General features: G+C 39.3%; 1 protein-coding gene and 1 pseudogene across 2 annotated transcripts in view; one reads left to right on the top strand and one right to left on the bottom strand.

Moving 5' to 3' along the window:
- Positions 1–12,509, bottom strand: part of COL9A1 (collagen type IX alpha 1 chain) — a 102,337-nt gene extending 89,828 nt beyond the window's left edge. Inside the window, exons 1-5 of one of the 2 annotated variants that reach the window (XM_089333032.1) lie at positions 12,345–12,509; positions 11,814–11,887; positions 10,568–10,645; positions 10,307–10,439; positions 2,642–3,038 (exon numbers count right to left, since the gene is read on the bottom strand). In XM_089333032.1, coding sequence (XP_089189158.1) covers positions 2,642–3,038; positions 10,307–10,439; positions 10,568–10,645; positions 11,814–11,887; positions 12,345–12,358 — 696 coding nt within the window. In that variant the 5' untranslated portion in view covers positions 12,359–12,509. The remainder of the gene's footprint in view (positions 1–2,641; positions 3,039–10,306; positions 10,440–10,567; positions 10,646–11,813; positions 11,888–12,344) is intronic. The other variant, XM_008263089.5, reaches the window with a different exon arrangement.
- A 291-nt stretch (positions 12,510–12,800) lies between these two features.
- Positions 12,801–20,633, top strand: LOC103349842 (zinc finger protein ZPR1 pseudogene; annotated as a pseudogene).
- Positions 20,634–21,294: the final 661 nt, after the last annotated feature.

Here is a 21,294-nt window from a genome sequence, read left to right as displayed (position 1 = left end):
ATAGCAGAAAATAGAGTAGAAATCGTACGCCTAACATTGTTTCTTACAGGCCAATAGACTCGCCGTGGTCACTTCTTGAGCTGAGAAATGGAGACAATGCTATCTGTAATTGCTATATAATAAAAGTTTTGCAAGGATCAAACAAGCTAATGGGAATGAAATAATTTTGAAAACTTTAAATTGATATATTAAAGGTATCAAGGTGATTTAAAAAAAAAACTAAATAGGCCCTTCTTACAGTTTTCTACTTCTTTGTTTGAAATAAGGTGAAGATTGATAAATGTATTTTGGAGAGAATTTGAGTCTGACGTGGTCACTTTCACTTCTAGTCTTTGAATGTAGATAGTCTTTGGTCTATGATTTTTTTTTTTTTTTTTGGACAGGCAGAGTTAGACAGTGAGAGACAGAGACAGAGAGAAAGGTCTTCCTTCCATTGGTTCACCCCCCAAATGGCTGCTACAGCCGGTGGGCTGCACCGATCCGAAACCAGGAGCCAGGTGCCTCCTCCTGGTCTCCCATGCGGGTGCAGGGCCCAATCACTTGGACCATCCTCCACTGCCTTGCCAGGCCACAATGGAGAGCTGGACTGGAAGAGGAGCAACCAGGACAGAATCCATCGCCCCAACCAGGACTAGAACCTGGGGTGCTGGTGCCACAGGCAGAGGATTAGCCTAGTGAACCATGGCACCGGCCTGGTCTATGATCTTGATCTAATTTAGTTATCATAGTCACTACCACCACCATCACGTTATATGGAACTTTAATAGAGTTTTATGCTCAAGTATCTCTGTTTCTTGGTTCAAGAGTCAAAATTCAGTCTGTGTAACAAATCTGTACATGCCTATTTTAAATACTCTTAACATTGGCTATGGTTTATCAACTTAGAAAAGATAACCAGCTTCCAGGTTCTAGTTGTATTCCTGCACATGGCAGAATAAAATAGAAGATCATTGGTACAAACTTATTTCCATTACGATGTAAGACTAGACTTACAGAAAACCGATAATCAGCCATAACAATACTGGTAAGATGATAATATAGTGAACCAATATTGAGACTTTAGTTCACCACTCTGGCAATCAGACAACTTAGTAGCACCCAGAACCCAGAACATAAAGACTTTAAATGTCTTAAGTTCCATGAATCAATAATTTTTAAAATATTTTACTGATATTGATCAATTTGAAGAGGTAACCTAGTGTCTTTCCATTCACCCATGAACCAGAAATGACATAAGTTTACAGAACTTCAGTGTTGTCTGAAAACTTCTCCAGTGTCACTGCCAAGATCTTACTGTACAAAATTTCAAGATGGCACAACAGTAGTCCCATCAGCTTTCTAACCCAGCCACTTGAGGTGTGATAAGTTATTAGATGGAGAAATGCTTTCTCAAGAGTCTACAAGCCAGAAAAATAACGTAGCAGTTACAAATTGCTTCCTGTCCATCACAGAATATAGAAATTTCACACTACCCTTCACACCAATCACAATTCTTCCCTTGAAAACAAGTTATTTGAACAATTCCATTACTGAGATCCCCAATAACCTTTTTATTTGGAGAAGAGCACAGAAAGAATTCAAAGTCATTGTATTGCCTTGGCTACACTCCATGATAGGGATTCTGTGACTAGAATTTAACAACTCCATACTAGTATGACAAAGAAAAAAAGAACAAGAGGAGAGAGAGAAGATAGTTGGCATCTGGCTTGCTTATTGAACTTTAAGTTCTTTGGTTTTCCCAAAATAACATTTGTCCCCTACTGTATATTTTTAATTGCTGTTATTTATATATTGATATATATATAAATCTTTTTAAAGGATTATTTAGAGTGCATCAAATCAAAATGAATGAACTGTATGGTACAAGTTGGAAATCATTGTGTTAAATATAACTCCTTACCTTTGTTTCCACGGATCCCTGTAGTAAAATCATGAACAGAGCTTTAAAATCCTTTACTCTGAGTCATGTACTTTTAAAGAAATAAGCGCTATGTTACGTATACAATTTTCATTCTTATTGATCAGGTATCATATGGCTTCCTAATCTCATCTAGTACCACTATGCTCTTAGTATCCCTCACTCCCTTCCACAGTCAGATTTGCATAAACATTAATCATCCAAATCAGCCCATCTCAGGAATTTTGAATGTGGCCTACTTATTCCATCCTTTTTCCCTTAATGATCTTTCCTTTGGTTAGAATACACTTTCTCCTCCTCTTTTGCAAATGAAAATCCTTGCACATCAAAGTTCAATGCTTCCAAGAAGCATGGAGTTCTTCACTAACAGAATCCACCACTCTTCTTAACCTTGGACTATTATGATTACCTACACATACAGGATATGTGCCACATCAGAATAGGTTTCTTTTTAAGTTGCCTCAAATGGGTGCTGGATTTAGAATCTAAGAAGCATAACAAGGGGAAATGAGAAATACCCATTAAGTTCCAAGACTGGGGGCTATCTGCTTACCTTCCTCTAATTTCACATTCCATTTGGTACACGTCATGTCCAAAATAGAACTGAAATCATTTTGAATAGTGAGTAAATTTTTTAAATGAGTAACTTGTTAGTAATCAAAGATGTTTGATTTTTAGGAATCTGGTTTTGTTCTATGCCATCATGTGTGGTTTTATACTTACTGGAACAGAAACTTGAGGATTATCTGCAAGTTTTCCCAGCACAGCAAAGCCATCGACATCAATTTGGCCTCTTGGTTTAATGGGTAAGGATTCAATTTTGACACAGTCAACAAAAAGAGTAGCACTACTCCTTTCCACGCCAATCATGATCTTATGCCACTGAGAATCGAACAAGGAGGGCAAATTTGAAAAAGCTGCAGTTTGGAGGCTTCCATCCAGTCCCTTGTATGAAAATGCAACCGATTTGGTTTGGCCATTAATCTTCACACCAACTTGCTCCTTCCCTGAGGAATCCTGAATCTGCCAAATGCTCCAGTTCTTTTCAAGTGTGCTTCCAGTCATCCGGAAAGTAGTTAGAAAGGAGTATTCTTCAGGCAGTCCGCTGGGATATAAATGCCTGGGTAGAAAGAATGAATGGAAATCTTGTTTTCTGTATTCATGCACATTTACTTACCCTTTTCCCCATCATGCTATTTTAGATTCCAGACCTACAGAGAGGCTACAGTGTGAAAAACTGTGTACTGTTTGTTCTTTCATGACTTCATACAGACCTTCATAGTTCATTCACGTACATTAATGCCCTGTGTTCAAATACATATTTTTAAAACTCCTCCCTCATAGGTAAGGAAGACTCCCAAGGCCGCATAATCCCATCAGTGTTACTATTTATGCTCCCCAAAGAGCTACTGTTCAGCAATTCCCTCTCAGCCAAAAGACACATTCCTGCAAAGGCCTTGGCAGCATCTCATTCACAAGGAAGACAGGAGATCATCTGGAATCCAAATAAACTCTACTCGTTTATGAAACTATTTTTACTTTTTAATTTTAATAGAATATTTCTTACTCCCATGATTGCTGGGGTATTTCCTTCTATGACTATATCTCAGGCCCACATACATACTTTGAGAATCACTAGCTATGCTGACTATTTAGAAACTTATTCAGACCGAAGATGTTTGCCTTTTCTGGGGAGTTAAGGCATGATGCTAAAATGGCATCCATTTGCTTGTCACTGGATTGTAACTAGGGAAAAGTGATCAATTCTTACTTCACTACTCCAACTCAGTTATTCTTCAATCTGCCAACTAAGGCTGCATCATTTCTACCTCCCTTAAATGGTAGTGTTAGGCCAAGTAGTGTTCCTAAGGCATCGCCTGTCTGTAAATCCTAACCTGGAGCTGTACCAGCTACCTGGATCTTCTGTTGACAGTAAGTTGCTAAAAGCTGAATACTGAGTTTTTTTTTTTTAATTTGAGGCCTTTTAAATGTAAGCACCACCTTTCAAAGACTTGAAGATTTTCTACTTATCCCTTTTTCCTCCTAAGTATAGAAAAATTCCTGACCAAGGAGGCTAGGAAAACTAAATGCCAAGAATTGTGTTTGCAGGTCATCAAAGAAGGAGGTACCTTTCTCTGAAGGGAGGAGAGAACTTCCACTCTGATTACGACTTGTCTAAATATGATCAGAGTCAGTGAACTCAAAAGGCTTCCATAGCCTTGGCAACTCATGACAAGAGCCTAGGGTGATTACTGATGTCATAAACAAGAGTGTCAATTGGTTAAGTCAACAACAGGAGTCACTGTGCACTTACTCCTCATGTAGGATCTCTGTCCTTAATGTGCTGTACATTGATTTAATGCTATAACTAGTATTCAAACAGTATTTTTCACTTTGTGTTTCTATGTGGGTGCAAACTGTTAAAATCTTTACTTAATATATATTAAACTGATCTTCTGTATATAAAGAGAAATGAAAATGAATCTTGATGTGAATTGAAGGGGAGAGGGAGCAGGAAAGGGAAGGGCTGCAGGTGGGAGGGAAGTTATGGGGGGGAAGCCATTGTAATCCATAAGCTATACTTTGGAAATTTATATTCATTAAATAAAAGTTAAAAAAAAGAATTGTGCTTGCTAAATAGTAAAATTTTATCTTCCTAAAAACAGTTATAGACCAGGACAGTTGGAGTCCCAAATAATCTTCCTCCAGGTTAAACTCGTCCCGCAGCCCCTTTCTCATGAGTTAAGAGAAAGGCAAGAAGAATATCTAAATTAAAACTGTGTTGATTTAATTTGTTACAAACTAAAAATAATATGGGGTAGGTGTTGTGGCATAGCAGGGTAAGCCTCCACCTGCAATTTTGGCATCCCATATGGACACCAATTTGAAATCTGGCAGCTCCACTTCCAATTACGCTCCCTGTTACACACCTGGAAAAGCAGCAGAATATGGCCTCAAGTACTTGGGCCTCTACGCTGACATGGGTAACTTGAAAGGAGGTCTGGGCTCCTGGCTTTGGCCTGGCCCAGCCCCAAATGTCGTGGCTATTTGGGTAGTGAACCAACAGATGGAAGATTTCTCTTTCCCTTTCTATCTCTGTCTCTCCTTCTCCCTCTGTACCTCTGCCTTTCAAATAAATAATTCTTTAAAAAAATATACAAATATGTTGTATTGGCATACATGTTTTTGCCAGTTACATATATTGTTGGGTTCAAGACTTCCCACACCAGAAAACTGTTGAGTTCCAAGGATATGTAGCAATGAATGCAACTACTCAATTTACTAAGATATTCTATCTTTACTTTGCTATTGAAACTTTATAAACTGATAAAGTTTTATTTTTCTGCAACTGTTTTCATAGACTTTCAATAAATTGGGGTCAATCATTTCAACAAATTTCACTGTTTTGTTGATTTTGTAAAGGTAACAAAAATGTGAAACCTTTTATCAGTACTCTGATCATCCAAGTCCTACTTTGTCACTATTATAGAACATTTTGGTTTGTATTTTTGGTACTGGATCATATAACTGATGATATGCATTATTCTTACTGCAAATTTTTCAGTTCACTAATATCTGTCAAATGTGCCAGAAGTTTAAACATGTACTTTTAAAAATATTGTTTAGAGTTGAAGAACCACCTACTGTCCTGTTTTCAAGAATATAACTGTCTGCCACATAGCTCCAAGTACTTATTAATATATATTCTGTTTTTCTATTGCTTTGTCATATTTCCTTTGACTTTTTCTAAATCATTGCCATTCCATAACTCTAGGGAAAAACAACTAAGATTTCCTATTGACAATATACTGCCTATTGCATAATTGTAAAGCCTTAAGAAAGTTTATACATCTCATTTAACTGACTTCAAAAAATTTGGAACTAGGAGATAAGTTTTTGAAGCTTTACTCAAAGATAATATTCAGCAAGTATCCATTTAAATTATAAATAGGTTCTTTTGTTCATTCTTTTAAATAATGATGTGGATTTGCCTTTATTCATGATCAGTGTTTTTGAGGCATGAAGTTTTTGTGAAAGGAAGATGAAGGTAAAATATGAAGTTTAAGAATTATTTTTCTAGACTTAAAAAATGTCTGTTTCTTACCTGTGTATCTACAGATATACTGAATAAAATCATAGAATTTGTTCAGTCCATTAAAAAAATAAAAATAAAGAACAGGGCCAACACTGTGGCATAATAAGTTAAACCTCCACCTGCAGCACCAGCATCCAGTATGGGTTCCTGTTTGAGTCCCAGCTACTCCACTTCCAATCCAGTCCCTTGCTAATGGCCTTGGAAAGGAGAAGATGGCCCAAGTGTTTGGGCCTCTTCACTCATGTAGGAGACCTGAAAGAAGCTCCTGGATTCAGATCGGCTTAGCCCCACCAACTGCAGCCATTTGGGGACTTCTCTGCCTCTCTATCTGTAACTCTGCCTCTCAAATCTTTAAAAAAATCTATTTTCTGTCTTTATTACAGAAGTCCCAGTACCATGCTTAGGTGACACCTATGTAGATACATCCCACTCTATGCTTCGTCCAACTGACTCAATGAATTGAGGCAATATGTTGAAGGCAGAATAGATCATATCAGGGCCGGCGCCGTGGTGCACTGGGTTAATCCTCCGCCTGCGGTGCCGGCACCCCATATGGGTGCTGGTTCTAGTCTCAGCTGCTCCTCTTCCAATCCAGCTCTCTGCTATGGCCTCAGATAGCAGTAGAAGATGGCCCAAGTGCGTGGGCCCCTGCACCCACATGGGAGACCAGGAAGCAGCACCTGGCTCCTGATCAGCACAGCACCAGCCATAGCGGCCATTTGGGGAGTGAACCAATGGAAGGAAGACCTTTCTCTGTCTCACTGTCTGTAACTCTACCTGTCCAATAAATAAATAAAATCTTTAAAAAAATAGAACATATCTCCATTTACCTCTGATTTACAGTATGTAATGCCAAAAACTAAAAATATGAAAGTTAAAGACAGTGACGCATGTGGGGTTACTAAAAGAATCTCGTCTATAGTCATATTGTTAAGCCAAGAATATCTGTCCATCTCTTCGTAAAGATAAAGATTATACACACACACACACACACACACACACTTACTTTCCATGAACCTTTTGAATATATGAATACTTAAAAAATTTATAGAATTGGATTAAGTGCAAAAAAATTTTGAAAATCCATGTACAAAAGTGGTCTTCAAAAAGTGCATTAAAATGCATATTATGAAAAAACTCTGCATGGTTTTAAAATTTTATGTAATTTCAAAATAAATTTACCTTTAATGACATTTCCCATAAAATTTTCCAAGTATTTCTGCAAGTATGTGTGTACATATGTTTATACACACATGATCATAATCATATTCACCTTTCAAATTAGGTTAGCACAGCATGTCAATATGTAAAAGCAGAAAATTCATTTTGTTGTCTGCATTAATAAAACACATGTATTTGTGTATCCCTAGAGTCATGTAACACTTTCACAACTCCAATTTATAGTACAGGCAGCCTCATGGTCTGTTTTGAACACTTGAAATTCTGTTCTTGCAAATATGCTATGCACACTGTAAGTAAACTTGACAGCATACACGATTTAAAAGTTGGATCTATGAATGATTTATTTCATTATATTAAAATCTGCACAGAGTACCTAAAATGGAGAGCAACAGGGTTTGAATAAAAGCTTTAGAAGTCCTTGGACTTTGAAAGGTTTCCTAATGAACTTAACACAAACAAAGTTAGGGGCTTTTTTTGACAAACAAACTTAACATGTTTTAAGTGGCTAAGAAGGTGAAACCATTGTGCCTAAACAAAAAAAACTGTAAAAACAAACTAACAAAAAACTCAATTTTAAAAAAAATTAAAATTGAAAGAAAGGGAGAGGAATGAGATGTCAGAGACAGGAAGGGAATATCATTATATTCTTAGAATTCTATCTATGAACTGTATTGAATCTGTTCATAGATTCAATTTGTACTAAAATGCAGCAACATGAAAAAATAAGGTATCAGAAAAAGATTGAAAAGGTAAGTAATAAATTTTGACTATCACATTGGTTTCCTATACCATGGGTCTTCTTTCTCGTGAGGGACTCCTGTTATTAGTTTTTTTTTTTCTCCTACTGTCTTAGAGCCTTAGGAGGTCTTTTAGAATGACAGTTGTCTACTCCATGTATGGCCTGAGAACAATTCCAATCCCTAACTCTCTGCTTGGACAACCCCTGAAAGTAAAGGATCCACTAAGGAAAAAGACTCGTTCGTGTACATGCTCCTATCTGGTGCTCTCTAACATAGGTAGTCATCACTGAACACCACTGTATGCAAGACTACATTTGAATACTCTTCACTTATTAACAGTGACTCCATTGTTTCTATCACCTCTAATCTTAAACTGAGAAGTGAAGCAAAGATGGCTTAAGTAACTTTCCCAAGAATAGACTTTACAATCCATTTGGTATTTTATGTATCTCAGCCTTCTAACTCTCCTCCTTCTCCTCCTATCTACCTCTTGAAATAATTAGAAAGAGACAGAGACAGAGAGACGCTGAGAAACAGAGATGGGGAAAGGCAAAGCATCTGCCATCTGTTGATTCGTTCCCCAAACGCCTATAGTAGCTATGACTGGGCTGGGCTGAAGTCAAGAGCCAGCAATTCAAAACAAGTCTTCCACATGTGTGGCAGGGACTCAGGCACTTGAGCCATTACCTGCCATTTCCCAGGTATGCATTAGCAATAATCTAGTAGCCAGGGCTGGGAATCAAATCCAGGAACTCCCATGTGGGACATAGGTGTCTTAACCAGCACCTTAACTGCTAGGTCAAATGCCCTCTCCTTCCCCCTCTTTTTATTTCTTTCTCATTTTTCCTAATTCTTTTATTCTTCTTCCCTCATCTTTTGATAAATTTAGACAAGAAAACTTGAGTTCTGATCTTCATGGGACCAGGTAGTCAAATATAGTGACTATGAGACATTAGTTTTATTGCCTTTGCATAGTACTTAGTGATAGCCCTAGATACTTAGAGAAAAACCAAAGATGAGATTGTTAGGCCTTAAGTTGGTCAATCTGTAAACTTAAAATTGACAGTCCTGATGGTCCCTCAATCAGAAAATTATATCACCACTGGGGTTCTAATTTTAATAATTTTATTAAAGTAAAAAAACAAAAATTGTAAAGCTTATTTAAAAGCACAACTAGAACTTCTGTACATAAGAAACAATAAGAAATAAAGTCATTATAGCCATTTTCATGCCCTTATTCTTGCAAAATGTTAATGGTTTTCCCAGAAATCAAGTAGTATTCCCAGTATCAAGTAGTTGTTAGAAGCACAACTTCTGAGACCATTCTACCTGGAATTCAATTCACATCCCAACCCTGTGATCTTATGCAAGTAAATTAAGCATTTTATATGTCTGATTTATTGCCCAAAAATAAGGTTAATAATTTCCCTATATCACAGGGTTATAATAATGAGATTTATATTAGTAAACTCATAAAAACAATGTATTAATATATAGTACATTCAAAATATTTATTTCTGTCTACACTATGGCACTATATTATAGCAGATTCTAATTTGATTAAAATTCTTTTATGGAAGTTTAGGTTTCTATAATATTCTTTTATTGAGATTATGAGAACATTAATTATTCTTTACTTTTTTTACCTTAATTTCTATCCTAGTCCTAATTTTCTTGTTTATCAAAGGAGGCTGAACTGTTTGTTTTTTGGTATGGTAAAATGAAATAATCAGAAGACACAAATAAGGCATGAAGGTGATAGAAATACTAAACCACTGAAGCTCATTCATGATGATAGCACGACTTAATATTTACACATAATGTACCTCAGTTGTAAATAATCTAAGGAATTAAAGGCTTAGCTTCCAAGAAGGAGAACAGTAAAGTGGTTGGGGTAATTATTATTACTCATTTTTTTTCTGTTATCACAATTTTAGCTTTGCTTTTATTCTGTGTCTGCCAGGAGCCAAGCACTGGATGTCTATTTCTGTTTCAGCACCAGAGTACTTGAACAGCACCATTGTGAGTCTTTTAACCACTCTGTGGCTCCTAGTTAAATTTATGCTTAACCTCTGGTATTTTTCACAGAGGGTCCTTTCAGTCAAAACCAGACAAATTATAGGAAAACAGAAAGCAAGCAGTAAGAACATATCCTGAATCAATGTATAATAGTCTCAGTAATGTTTTTTTAAAAAAAAAAAAAACTGCAATGGAAAGTAAATTACATGTTGAAAACATAAAGAGCAGTAGGTAAGTGAATAAATTCCTTCATCTTTAAATAAAATCACAAGCCAAGAAACACTGAGCATGAGACAATTTCCTAATCCTGGATAATTATCCATTATAAAAAATGCTTTTGAAGTATATTACCTGGTTGGAATCCTGAAGTCTACATTACTTCCCAACTTGTAAGCCACTTGTAATGTAGTTGATCCCTCTACTCTCTGGATAGCTCTTTGAGATGCTGCTTTATCTATCTGGAACTGAGAAATCAGGTCAAACCCTATTGAAAGGGAATACAAGTGAAAAGTCCGAAAATGAGATTGGTTATATTCTTTTATTTGGGAAAGTTGTGAAAAATACATCAGGTTATAAAAAGCATGCATTTTCAATATGATACTTGCTACTTGCCAGGTAAATCATCTTGACCAATCCTGACTTTTGGACAGAGTTCATTTCCACCATTAGAATTTGAATTGACAGGAAATCCTGCAAAAGAGATAGCATGTCATCCTACTTCATGCTAGTACAGAGATGGCAAGATATACCAATAACAACTGAGTAACTATTTACAATATGGGATTATACCAGACTGCTTATCAGTAGTATATTTGGATTTAATTCTGTTCCTCTAAAATTATGTTTCTTTCTTTCATCTTCAAATCATCCTGCAATAGATACAAGGCACAAAATTGCTTTTATACTGTGTGCTGGGAAAATACTCACTTGAGAGATCAAGAATCTGTTCCTTTTGGAACCAGAATTGTACAATGTCCTGAATGGCACAGGGTTAGAAGCCTGTCTGGAAAACTTCTCATGGTTTGGGCGAGAAAATATTCCTCAAACACCACAAGTCCAGAGCCAACTTTGAACCAATTCAATGGGGCTTCTGGAGAGTAAAGTTCTTGGGTCTATTTGCAAATACAGGAGGTGGCTGGGGAAATCTTTGGATTCAACTAACACTAGTTAAAATAGAAAGAATTCATTTAAGTTTATTAATTCATTTTAAGAGAATAAAGGTTCCATTTAGATTACTGCTAGAACCATAGAATTTAGAAGAGTAATGAGAAGAAAATAATCATAAAAAGAAATAAACCCTCAGTATGAGAAATCTTTGCTAGGATTGGGAGCTCCTTATACATGGCAGCTTGTAGGGAAGAAACCATTCTTCACCACCAAAGAAGGCTTCTTGTAACTGTCCAAACTCAGTGCTTTTCTGAGACTCACCTAATGTTAAAGACTTCCTAAGTTTCAGAAAAAGCATTTTCCAGTTACATGATTTGGCCTAGTCATTGTGATATATACTCTTCACCTCCCCTAACTCCAGATTTTTGGAGTCCGTCCATCTATCCATCTATCCATCCAACATTTGGATCACTATAGGAATCAATCATTATAGGAAGCCAGTCACCATAGGAACCAGCCACTGTGCTAAGCACTGGAACAAACAGATCAGTCTTTCTGCTAACAGTCATCACAACCAGGACTTCCTTCCCATAGCCAACATTGGCCTCAGAAAACCATTCACTGGGGTATGCCCACGGCTCAAGGCAGGAATGAAAAGTGAACCCCATTTAGTCTTCACTTAGCCACAGCCCTATCTGGTCATTTCTGGAAACAAGGAATTATTTCAGAATCCAGAAATTATAGCTCTTACTTGGGCGACGCTTGACTGCTGCAGATGCCCAGGGTCCCAGGAAACTGCAGATGAAGAAGAAAGCTGGAATTTTCCTGAAGAGGACAGAAGCAAACATGATTCAAAAAGGAGTTCCTCAGATAGGAGCTGCCTTCATATTTTTAAGCCTGATAAACCTTATTAATTTAGGTGTTCAAATCCCAATATCGTCTTTATTTTGACTTTGAAGCCTGAGATGTTTAATGAATTTACCCATTTCCGTTATCTAATAGATTATCAACTTCCCTTTCACATTACCTACCTCATTGTTTTTGTACTTAATTCCTTATCTGTTTTATCTTAGATTTTCTGCCTTTCTCTTCCTATGGCTGTCTCCATCACTGCTTTTTCTGTCTCTCACACATACTCTCTTGTCCTGCTCTCTCATCTCTTTCTTTCCCTGCTCTCACCGTTTGTCACTTCTCTCCTCACCTCTGCAAAAAACACAGAACTTTGGTTCTGATAGACCACAGCCTTATCTCCCCACCACTCTTCCCAACATCATGGTCTTACCAGCAGTTCTTCATTTTCCCAGCTGGTTTTCTTCAGGCGCCAGTGGAAAATGGGGTGGGAGGGGAGTCACTGCTCCCCAGGACCCCTTCACTATCACCCTAGGACTACGAGTTCTGGGTCCAGCCTTCGTTCCTCCTGCCCCTGAGAGGGCTAAATGCAAAGGGAGAGTGCCAGAGGCATCTGGTGACACTTTAAACCAAAGTAGAGGAAAGGGGCGGAGAGACACAGCTCTGTAAGCCAGGCCTAGCCAGGGGTGTGTCCTCAAAGCTAACAAGGTTACACTGAAGGAGGGATTGACAGGGGAACGTTTGCTGAAAGAAAAAAAAAATAATAAAATCGGGATGTGGGAAAATTCTCAAGAAAGCTCCAGGCAAGCTGCGATAGGAATATAGTGGGAGCTTTCAGAACCGCTCTAGGAATACAACAGTCAAAGCTTTTAGAGAGTCCAGTTAAGAAATGCGCATGGGACTTCAAAGGTGGGCAAACTCAGGGGAGCCTTGGTGCCCAACTATCCCACGTTTGAATCTCCATTTGCTCTGGAGTTGGCTACTTGTATGTCTTTGGTAACTCGGTTGACTTCGAGTAAAACAGGTTCAAAGTACTTACATAAAAAACAATGGTTTTGAGAATTAAACCAGGTGGCTTAAACAGTCTCACACCCAACAGTCATTTGTCATTGTCAGTCTTTGTCCTAGCTACTATTTCATTATGTACCTCCCTCTGTTGAAAATGCTTGATGCCTGGTGACATTTAATTCTTGCAGCAACATCATAAGACTAAAATTATCCTTATCCACCAGATTTAAAAAACCGAGACACTGAAAAGCTCTCTCAATGTCTGAAGATCTTGATAAAACATAATAGCAAGACCCCTAGTTCTTGTTTCTTCTTAGACTGTCGTCATATACAAATTGAGAGCAAGTCACAAGAATCACAGAACTGGAGAGCACAACAGTCAGACGTGCCAGCGCTCTCCCTCCAAAACCTGGGCATCTTGGGAGAAGGCCCATGAAGCCCCACAGCTACCACCACCAGCCACCCACTTAGAATAGCCTCCTTCTGGCCCTATCTTAGGGACACCAGCGTCTGTCCAGAAAGCAGATTCTCCGGGACAGAAGATTCACTGATCTCAGTGTGGTGTCCAGCACAGACTACTTTTGAGGTAGCTTTGTTTCCCTAAAATTTCTGTAGTTTGATTTATTGAATTATAAACAAACATCATTGCTTATTTTTCATTTGAAAATAAGTCTATCCCCTTTCACCTCCATTAGATCACTGGAGAGTTCATTCAGGTGACCTTAACTAGACAAACATGGATATCCACACCCTTTCCCAATCTTTTTCTACTCACTGCCCACCTCTTGGTCTGTCTTGGTCGCCAAGGAACAGAGCATCCCATCACAGAGGAACACCCATTTCCTCATACTGCTTGAGGTTGTCTACAAAGCCCTGTCATTCGTCTTCTACCAAGGTTCCCACTCAAGGGGCCAGTAGTGCAGTACAGCACTTTAACTGGCCACCTACAATGCTGGCATCCCATATGAGCACCAGTTCAAGTCCTGGATGCTCAACTTCCAATCCAGCTCCCTGATAACATACTGGGAAAACAGCAAGATGGACCCAAGTACCTGGGACCCGACCACCCATGTGGGAAACCCAATGGAGCTCTAGGCTCCAGGCTTCTTCCATCATCTGGGGAGTGAACCAGCACTTTTCTCTCTAACTCTACTTTGCAAATGAATAAGTTTTTAATAGACTTCCAATCCTTAGGACATCCATCCTGATGCAATGACAGGAACACAAATGGTCAGAGCCTAGTTTTTGTGTTTAAGTCAGGGCTTATGTGAAAGGAGAAGTTTATTTACCTCAGAGGAGAGATTGTGCAACAGAGAATCTTCCTGACATTCTGAAATCAGGTGAGATAAGCTAACCTAGATCCACATTTTCTTCTCCTATCACACTCTGATAAGAAAGTGGCAGTTAAGTGATTCAGAGACCTCTTCTCTGCATTTGCCTCTCCCCAGGTTAAAAACCCCCTACAGCTAAGTTCTGCTAATAGATGAAAGGGCCTTTTAATAAAAGATGAAAAGATAGATAGGAAAATATGACAGTACTTCAAGAAATTCATAGAAATGGCATTAAAAAGTGCTTATTTTGGTACAAACATTTTCAGAATCCATGCACACAAGAAGTCTTCAAATGGTTCATGGAAAATGTATATTATGAAAAAAAAATTGAGTTTTAAAAGCTGTGCCAAAACAAACACCCCTCAGTTGAATTTTCCAAGAATTTTTTGAAGCTTTGTTTCTAATTCATTTGGCTTCCTTCCAGTTTGGTGATTTAAGGTAACAAAAAGTGAGGAGACTTATTAAAAAATAAATCATGTATTTATGAATCCAGAGGGAAACATGATATATATACATTCATGTCTCACATAAAGAAATGCAAACCCCATGCCATTCTGTCATGTGGTCCCCCCAAAGTCATTGGCATCTACATTTATTCACTTTTAACACTGTTCTACTTTTCCTGAAAATTCTCCTCTGAAGAAGTCACTTGGAAATGAAATATGATCCATTATAACTAAATGCACTGACAGCTTGATATTCAAAATGATCCATTTAGAAATTGAAGTATTTTAAACTGAATAATTATACTTTTATCCCCACCCCACATGCACACTGTTCTAAAAATCATACATGCACTGTAATTATCTGCTCCAATAAATTGACAATGTTATTTACTCTCAATTTAATCACAATCATCTTACTTGATCTATTTTCTTTTGTTTATTCAATCATTTAACAAGCATTTATGGATAACTATATATACCTAGTATGTGTTAGGAGTTGAGGAGACAAAAAGCATAAGTACATTCTTGCCCTGAGGAGGTTCATATTCTAACAGGCAATAGAAGTTACTACAATACTGTGAATAAATAGGCTGTGGTGAGGCCAGCGCTGTGGCACAGCGAGTTAAAGCCCTGGCCTGAAGCGCCAGAATTTCATATGGGCGCGGGTTCTAGTCCCAGCCGCTCCTCTTCCAATCCAGCTCTCTGCTATGGCCTGGCCCAAGTCCTTGGGCCCCTGCACTCTCGTGGGAAACCCAGAAGCTGCTCCTGGCTCCTGATCGGAACAACTCCGGCCATTGAGGCCATCTGGGGAGTGAACCAGCAGATGGAAGACCTTGCTGTCTCTACCTCTCTATAACTGTCTTTCAAATCACTAAAAAATCTTTTAAAAAAAAGGCTATGGTATGAACTTAGGTCAAGGGCATTAAGATTTCAGTCCCTTTATGAAAAATCTTCCGAAGAGATTTTTTGATCAATTTATTTTAGGCAGAGAATAAAAAGGCAGATAGCATGACAAAAAGGTAGAAGCAACCATTAGGGAAACAACAAAGTTTAGTTCAAGAACTCTGCTGACAATTACTGTTGCCTATTTCAGCACATCCCAGAACCGCAGTGATATTGCAGACAATGACTGGGTCCCGGTTTCTGCCCCCTACCCCCAGTGGAGCTCATACACAGGCTGATGAGACACATACTAGGCACATTTGCAAAAATAAAGAACTCCAGTTGGACCGTCAAAAATATAAAAGGGGCAATGTGTACTAGCAGATTTAAAGAAAACTTTTATTTACTAAATATAAATTTCAAAAATACAGTTTTTGGATTAGCAGTTTTCCCCGCATAACCACCCTCCCACCCACAAACCATCCCATCTTCTACTCCCTCTCCCATCCCATTCTTCATTAAGATTCATTTTTAATTATCTTTATATGCGGAAGATCAACTTAGTATACACTAAGACTTCAACAGATTGCACCCACACAAAAACAAAGTATAAAGTACTGTTTGAGTACTAGTTATACTGTTAATTCACAAAGTACAACACATTAAGGACAGAGATCCTACATGGGGAGCAGGTGCACAGTGACTCCTGTTGTTAACAATTGACACTCTTATTTATGATGTCAATAATCACTTGAGGCTCTTGTCCTGATCTGCCAAGGCTATGGAAGCCTCTTGAGTTCAAACTCTGACCTTATTTAGACAAAGCCATAATTAAAGTAAAGTTCTCTCCTCCCTTCAGAGAAAGGTACCTTCTTTGATGGCCCATTCTTTCCACTGGGATCTCACTCACAGATATCTTTCATTTAGGTTATTTTTTGCCAGAGTGTCTTGGCTTTCCATGCCTGAAATACTCTTATGGGCTTTTCAGCCGGATCCGCATGCCTTAAGGGCTGATTCTGAGGCCAGAGTGCTGTTTAGGGCTTTTAGCAGTGGATTTAGAGGCTGATCTAGACTGAGGGGCTAGAAAAGGCTGCTCTGAAGTCATGAATTTTAATACAGATCAGGTAAGAGGCAAGAACTGAAGGTGGATTGGGAAAGGAGTAGCCTGCAAGAACTGCATGGGTTTGAGCTTGAGCACAGAGCAGATGGAGATGTCACTTTCTGACAATTAGGAGTACCATGAGGAGCTGCTGGGTAGGGGATCTGAAACAACACTGAAGAAATTAGGACTTTATTCTGCCTGTGATAGGAACCTGGAGAAAAGTTTGAAGCCAAAACCGACTTGTTTAGGAGTGTCTTTAGAAAGATGGTTCTGGTGTTTCTTGGAGATAGAATGGATGTCTTTTTAATTTTATGCCAGGAAGAGTTAAACAGTGAGAGAGAGAGACAGAGATAGAGTTATAGACAGTGAGAGAGAGAGAGAAAGGTCTTCCTTCTGCTGGTTCACTCCCCTAATGGCCACTACGGGGTCGCTGCGCCAATCCGAAGCTAGGAGCCAGATGCTTCCTCCCGCTCTCCCATGCGGGTTCAGGGACCCCAAGCACTTGGGCCATCCTCCACTGCCCTCCCGGGCCACAGCAGAGAGCTGGACTGGAAGAGGAGCAACCCGGATTAGTACCTGGTGCCCCAACTGGGACTGGAACCCAGGGTGCCAGCGCCGCAGGTGGAAGATTAGTCAAGTGAGCCACGGCACCAGCCGATAGAATGGATTTGACCAATATGTTTACATACACTTTATTGCAACAAAACTGTCAGAAAACACTTAACCACATGAAGGGAATACACTCTATTTGCTTTATTCCATTTCATTTCTTAGTGTTGGTAACTAACAGTAAACTGACTTCAGGATCAGCTAATGGGTTGCTACCCATGATTTGAGAAACATTGAATTATAATAAAGTAAGCACTAAAAATGCCAAGAGATATCTTCCCTCTTGTTTCCCGGTATGGGAACAATAGTTAGGATGCCCTATGAAACTCATAAAATACTAGAACAAGTTTCTTAGTTTTAACACAACCGTATTTTTCAAATGTTCCTTTTAGGTAGCCATAAGCTGATAATTTAATCTGTCATGACCCTTGTATTTAATTATTTTATAGATAAGAATAAAAGAACAGGCATTTTAAATGCTAGCTTCCTAATAGTCTCTAGTTTTAAGCTGCATTCTATCTTTACTTTAAAATAAGACTCAAAATGCCTAGAGTTGCTTATCAAATGTGTGGAGATGCTGCAAATTAGCCACAGCTAGGGCCTGAAATTTATCAAAATCTCTGGCTGAGAGGCTGATTAACAATCAGACAGTTGCTAAAACTAGGACTCCCACAATTTTGCACCAAGTTCAGTTTTATTGTAAAGAAATTTCACAAAGATCTATTTTTTAAATCTGCTTATTTTTGATTTGATACTTGTAATTGTAGCCTAGTCACCCATGGCAGGCAAATGGAGCCCCATAGTGAGAGCCATTTTCTCTGAAACCACTCACAAATAAATGTGTTCTATGAAGCATTAATACAAAAACTCGTGACTTCACATAAGCTACCTCACACCCAAGCCTTTCGGCATATTACTTACGCTTTCTCTAAAATATGAGCATTTCCATTTCTCCAAAGAGAAAAATCAACCCGCCTTCCCCCCAAGCATGCGTGCTTCCAGGAGCTATTGCTACATTTGCTGCCTTGCTGGGCTGCAAGTTTCTAGCAGCTGATTCCTCTTAAACCTCATTCAACTCCTTCCAATAAACCACACATGCTGGCCCATCAGCGGGTTACCCCGCCGACTGTCAATGCTTCTTTTCTAACAGTGGCTCCCAAAGCTACACCAGAATCACCCGATGGCTTGTTAAAAGCAGACTCTTGCCTCTACCCCTCAATGTTTCCGATTCAGGAGTTTAAGGTGGGTCCAAAATGTTTGCATTTTTAACAAGCTCCCAGGTGATGGGGGTTGCTGGTCCGCTGGGAACTGCTGCTCATGCAGATCATGTTTTCAGCTGTGTTCAAGCTGCCTCTCCTCTGTTACAACTGGTGCTGACTTGTAACCCTTAGGGATATCATATTTTCTGACCGAATTTAATATTTAGCACAGGAATTAAATTGCAGCTTGGGACACCTTGAGTGAAGCCAAGCCACTCCACTCCTTGTCCAGTTTTCTGCTAAGTAAAACCAGGGAAGCAGGTGATGATTCAAGTACTTGAGTCCCTGACACCCAAGTGGAAGAACAGGATTCGAGTTCTGGGCTCCTGCCTTCAGTCTGGCTCAGCTTTGGCTGTAGTGAAGATCTGGGGAGTGAACCAGCAGTCAGAGAAATAGCAAATGGACTCTCTCACACTGCCTTTCAAGTAGAATAGAAAAAATTTTTTTTTTAGTTTGTACAAAGTAACTTTGAGTTGAACTCATGGGACCTTCCAAGAACATTCAGGCTTGTGAGAAGAAAATTATGCTTATTTCCATATTGAACACCTCTTAAGGAAATGTACTTGGCAAAATATATAGAAAACCTTCTTCCTATCAACTTAACAATAAACAATACTAATAAAAGTATATTCCTGAATTGCATGTAAACCTTTATCAAGATGATTCCAAAAGTAATTTTTTAAAGACAGAAACCTTAAATATACACTTTTGTTGCATCCTATGGAATACTGCATGCATTTGCTCTGCACTAGATGGCAGTGTGACCCCGAAATTTGAAACCTATGCTAAAGACAAACTGGAATTTGATTTACAGTCTTCAAGTATTAAACTTCGATTTTATGCAAATATTCCATCTTGGTCTTCTTCTGTATGTATAAATTATTATAATTGATTTTGTTTCAGGGTTGCTCTCAGAATAAATGTACAAATACAAAGCACTCTGATTGTTCATAAAAGCCCATTGAAGAAAGACACTAAATGAACACTTAAAATTAACTGCCCACATAGGTAAGCCATTTACTCTGTCCTCACTAACCACCACCAATCGGAGCCTCAAAAGGAAACAGAACCAAACCCAAGGTTAAGAGCATGGGCTCGGCAGCCAGACTGCTCAGGTTCAAATCTCAGCTCTGCCACTTTCTAGCTAGAAGAAAATAGAAAGGCAATTCATCTCACTGCCTCAGTTTCCTGGCTATAAAAATAATAGAAGCATTCCCTTATAAGTATACTACAAGATTTACACTGAAGTTTAAAGCAGTACCTGGAGGAGCCGGGCAGTGGTGGTGGTGTCAGGCAGCGGGGCTGTGGGGCCTCATCCCTGCGGGGCACTGAGACTCTGCCACCCCCACAGGGCACCTGTCCTGCCCAACAGCGGGGAGGACAAGGAGCAGCAGCCCACAGAGATGAAGTTTCTATGCATGAACTGTTAGCCTAGCAGCATGGCACACCTCCTGCTTACCAAGATCCCTACCCCCCCTTAGGAGAAATCACGGTGCGCGCCTTTTCCTGTGAGCTCTGTGGCTGAAGCAGCAGGGAGATCCAGTCGGCAGGCAGGATCCAGCACCAGGGAGTACTTCATGCCTTGGTCTTCAAGTCTCTGGAGAACAGGAGCAGAAAAGTGGGGAAGAAGAACCCTGCTATCACAAGGATCCTTGAGCTAAGTTTTGAAATTGCTGCCTTCAGCCAGAAGGGAATTCTCACCACACTGGGTGGTGTGAAGGATTGGTCAACCTAGCTATCTCTGGCCTGGAGCAGGAATAACCCACCCGAAGGGCAAATGAATGCCCATAGCCAAAAGAATCAATGAATTCAGTGTCAAAGAGAAGGAGCTAAATCCAGATGGCTTCCCCATCCACTTTCATCATTGATGATCCTTCAGGGAACAGCTTTGTGGAAAACGCACATGCTCCCCAGAAAGACGTGCAGGAACTGGTAACCAAGAACCCTTTTACCCTGGGCGACAGTGCCAGTCCTGGCCAGGTGGAGGAACTGCAGGAGATTAGCCAGAAGTTGGGCCAGATCATGGAGGGCAACATGAAAGCCCACTTCACTATGAGTGATCCAACAGGAAACAGCTATTTGTAGAAAGTGTAAGCACCAAGCATACCTTTGACCAAAACAAGGAGCTAGGGGTCAATGACATGAAGACAGAGGGTTGGTAAGGCAGGCCTGGTCCCATAGCAGAAGCAGTGGGAGGTTCACCATGGCAAGCCTCTAGCACTGCTCACGCTACAGGGTTATTTAATATATTGGAAAAAGGCTGGGAGAGGCCTGCCTACCAGCCCTTGCCCATGGTTGGGTGCACACCTAGTCTGAGTCAGCAATCTAGGCATACTTTTCTAAATAGCTTGTGATGCAAGAGCAACCTGTTGTATTATTTACTCTTATTTTGGAGGTTTTGAATTCTCCTGGGAAGAAATGCAGACATGAACCAGGAGGCATGTCATTACCACATCTTTCTACCAACTTTAACCCTCCCTTCACCTAATACTCCATCCTCTAGAGCTGCAGCTCCAAAGTTGGCAAAGATGGAAAACAGTTGCAGCTGGAGTGGTGACGTGTTGAGGATAGAAAGTACTGACTTTCGAAAGGAAAGGAGTCTTCTCAGGGGAAGGGATCCAGCACAGGCGGAAAAGTTATTAAAATGATGGTTTTCAAATAAATAGTATCTAGTACTCGATACATTTTAATGACATTTTTCAGTTATGTTAGTCTACTTTCCTTTACCTTCTACTCCTACTCAAAC

Source organism: Oryctolagus cuniculus, chromosome 5, assembly GCF_051225735.1.
Source record: "Oryctolagus cuniculus isolate XC-2025 breed Fujian yellow rabbit chromosome 5, ASM5122573v1, whole genome shotgun sequence".
Taxonomy (NCBI): domain Eukaryota; kingdom Metazoa; phylum Chordata; class Mammalia; order Lagomorpha; family Leporidae; genus Oryctolagus; species Oryctolagus cuniculus.
This window is presented reverse-complemented; position numbering and strand designations above follow the sequence as displayed.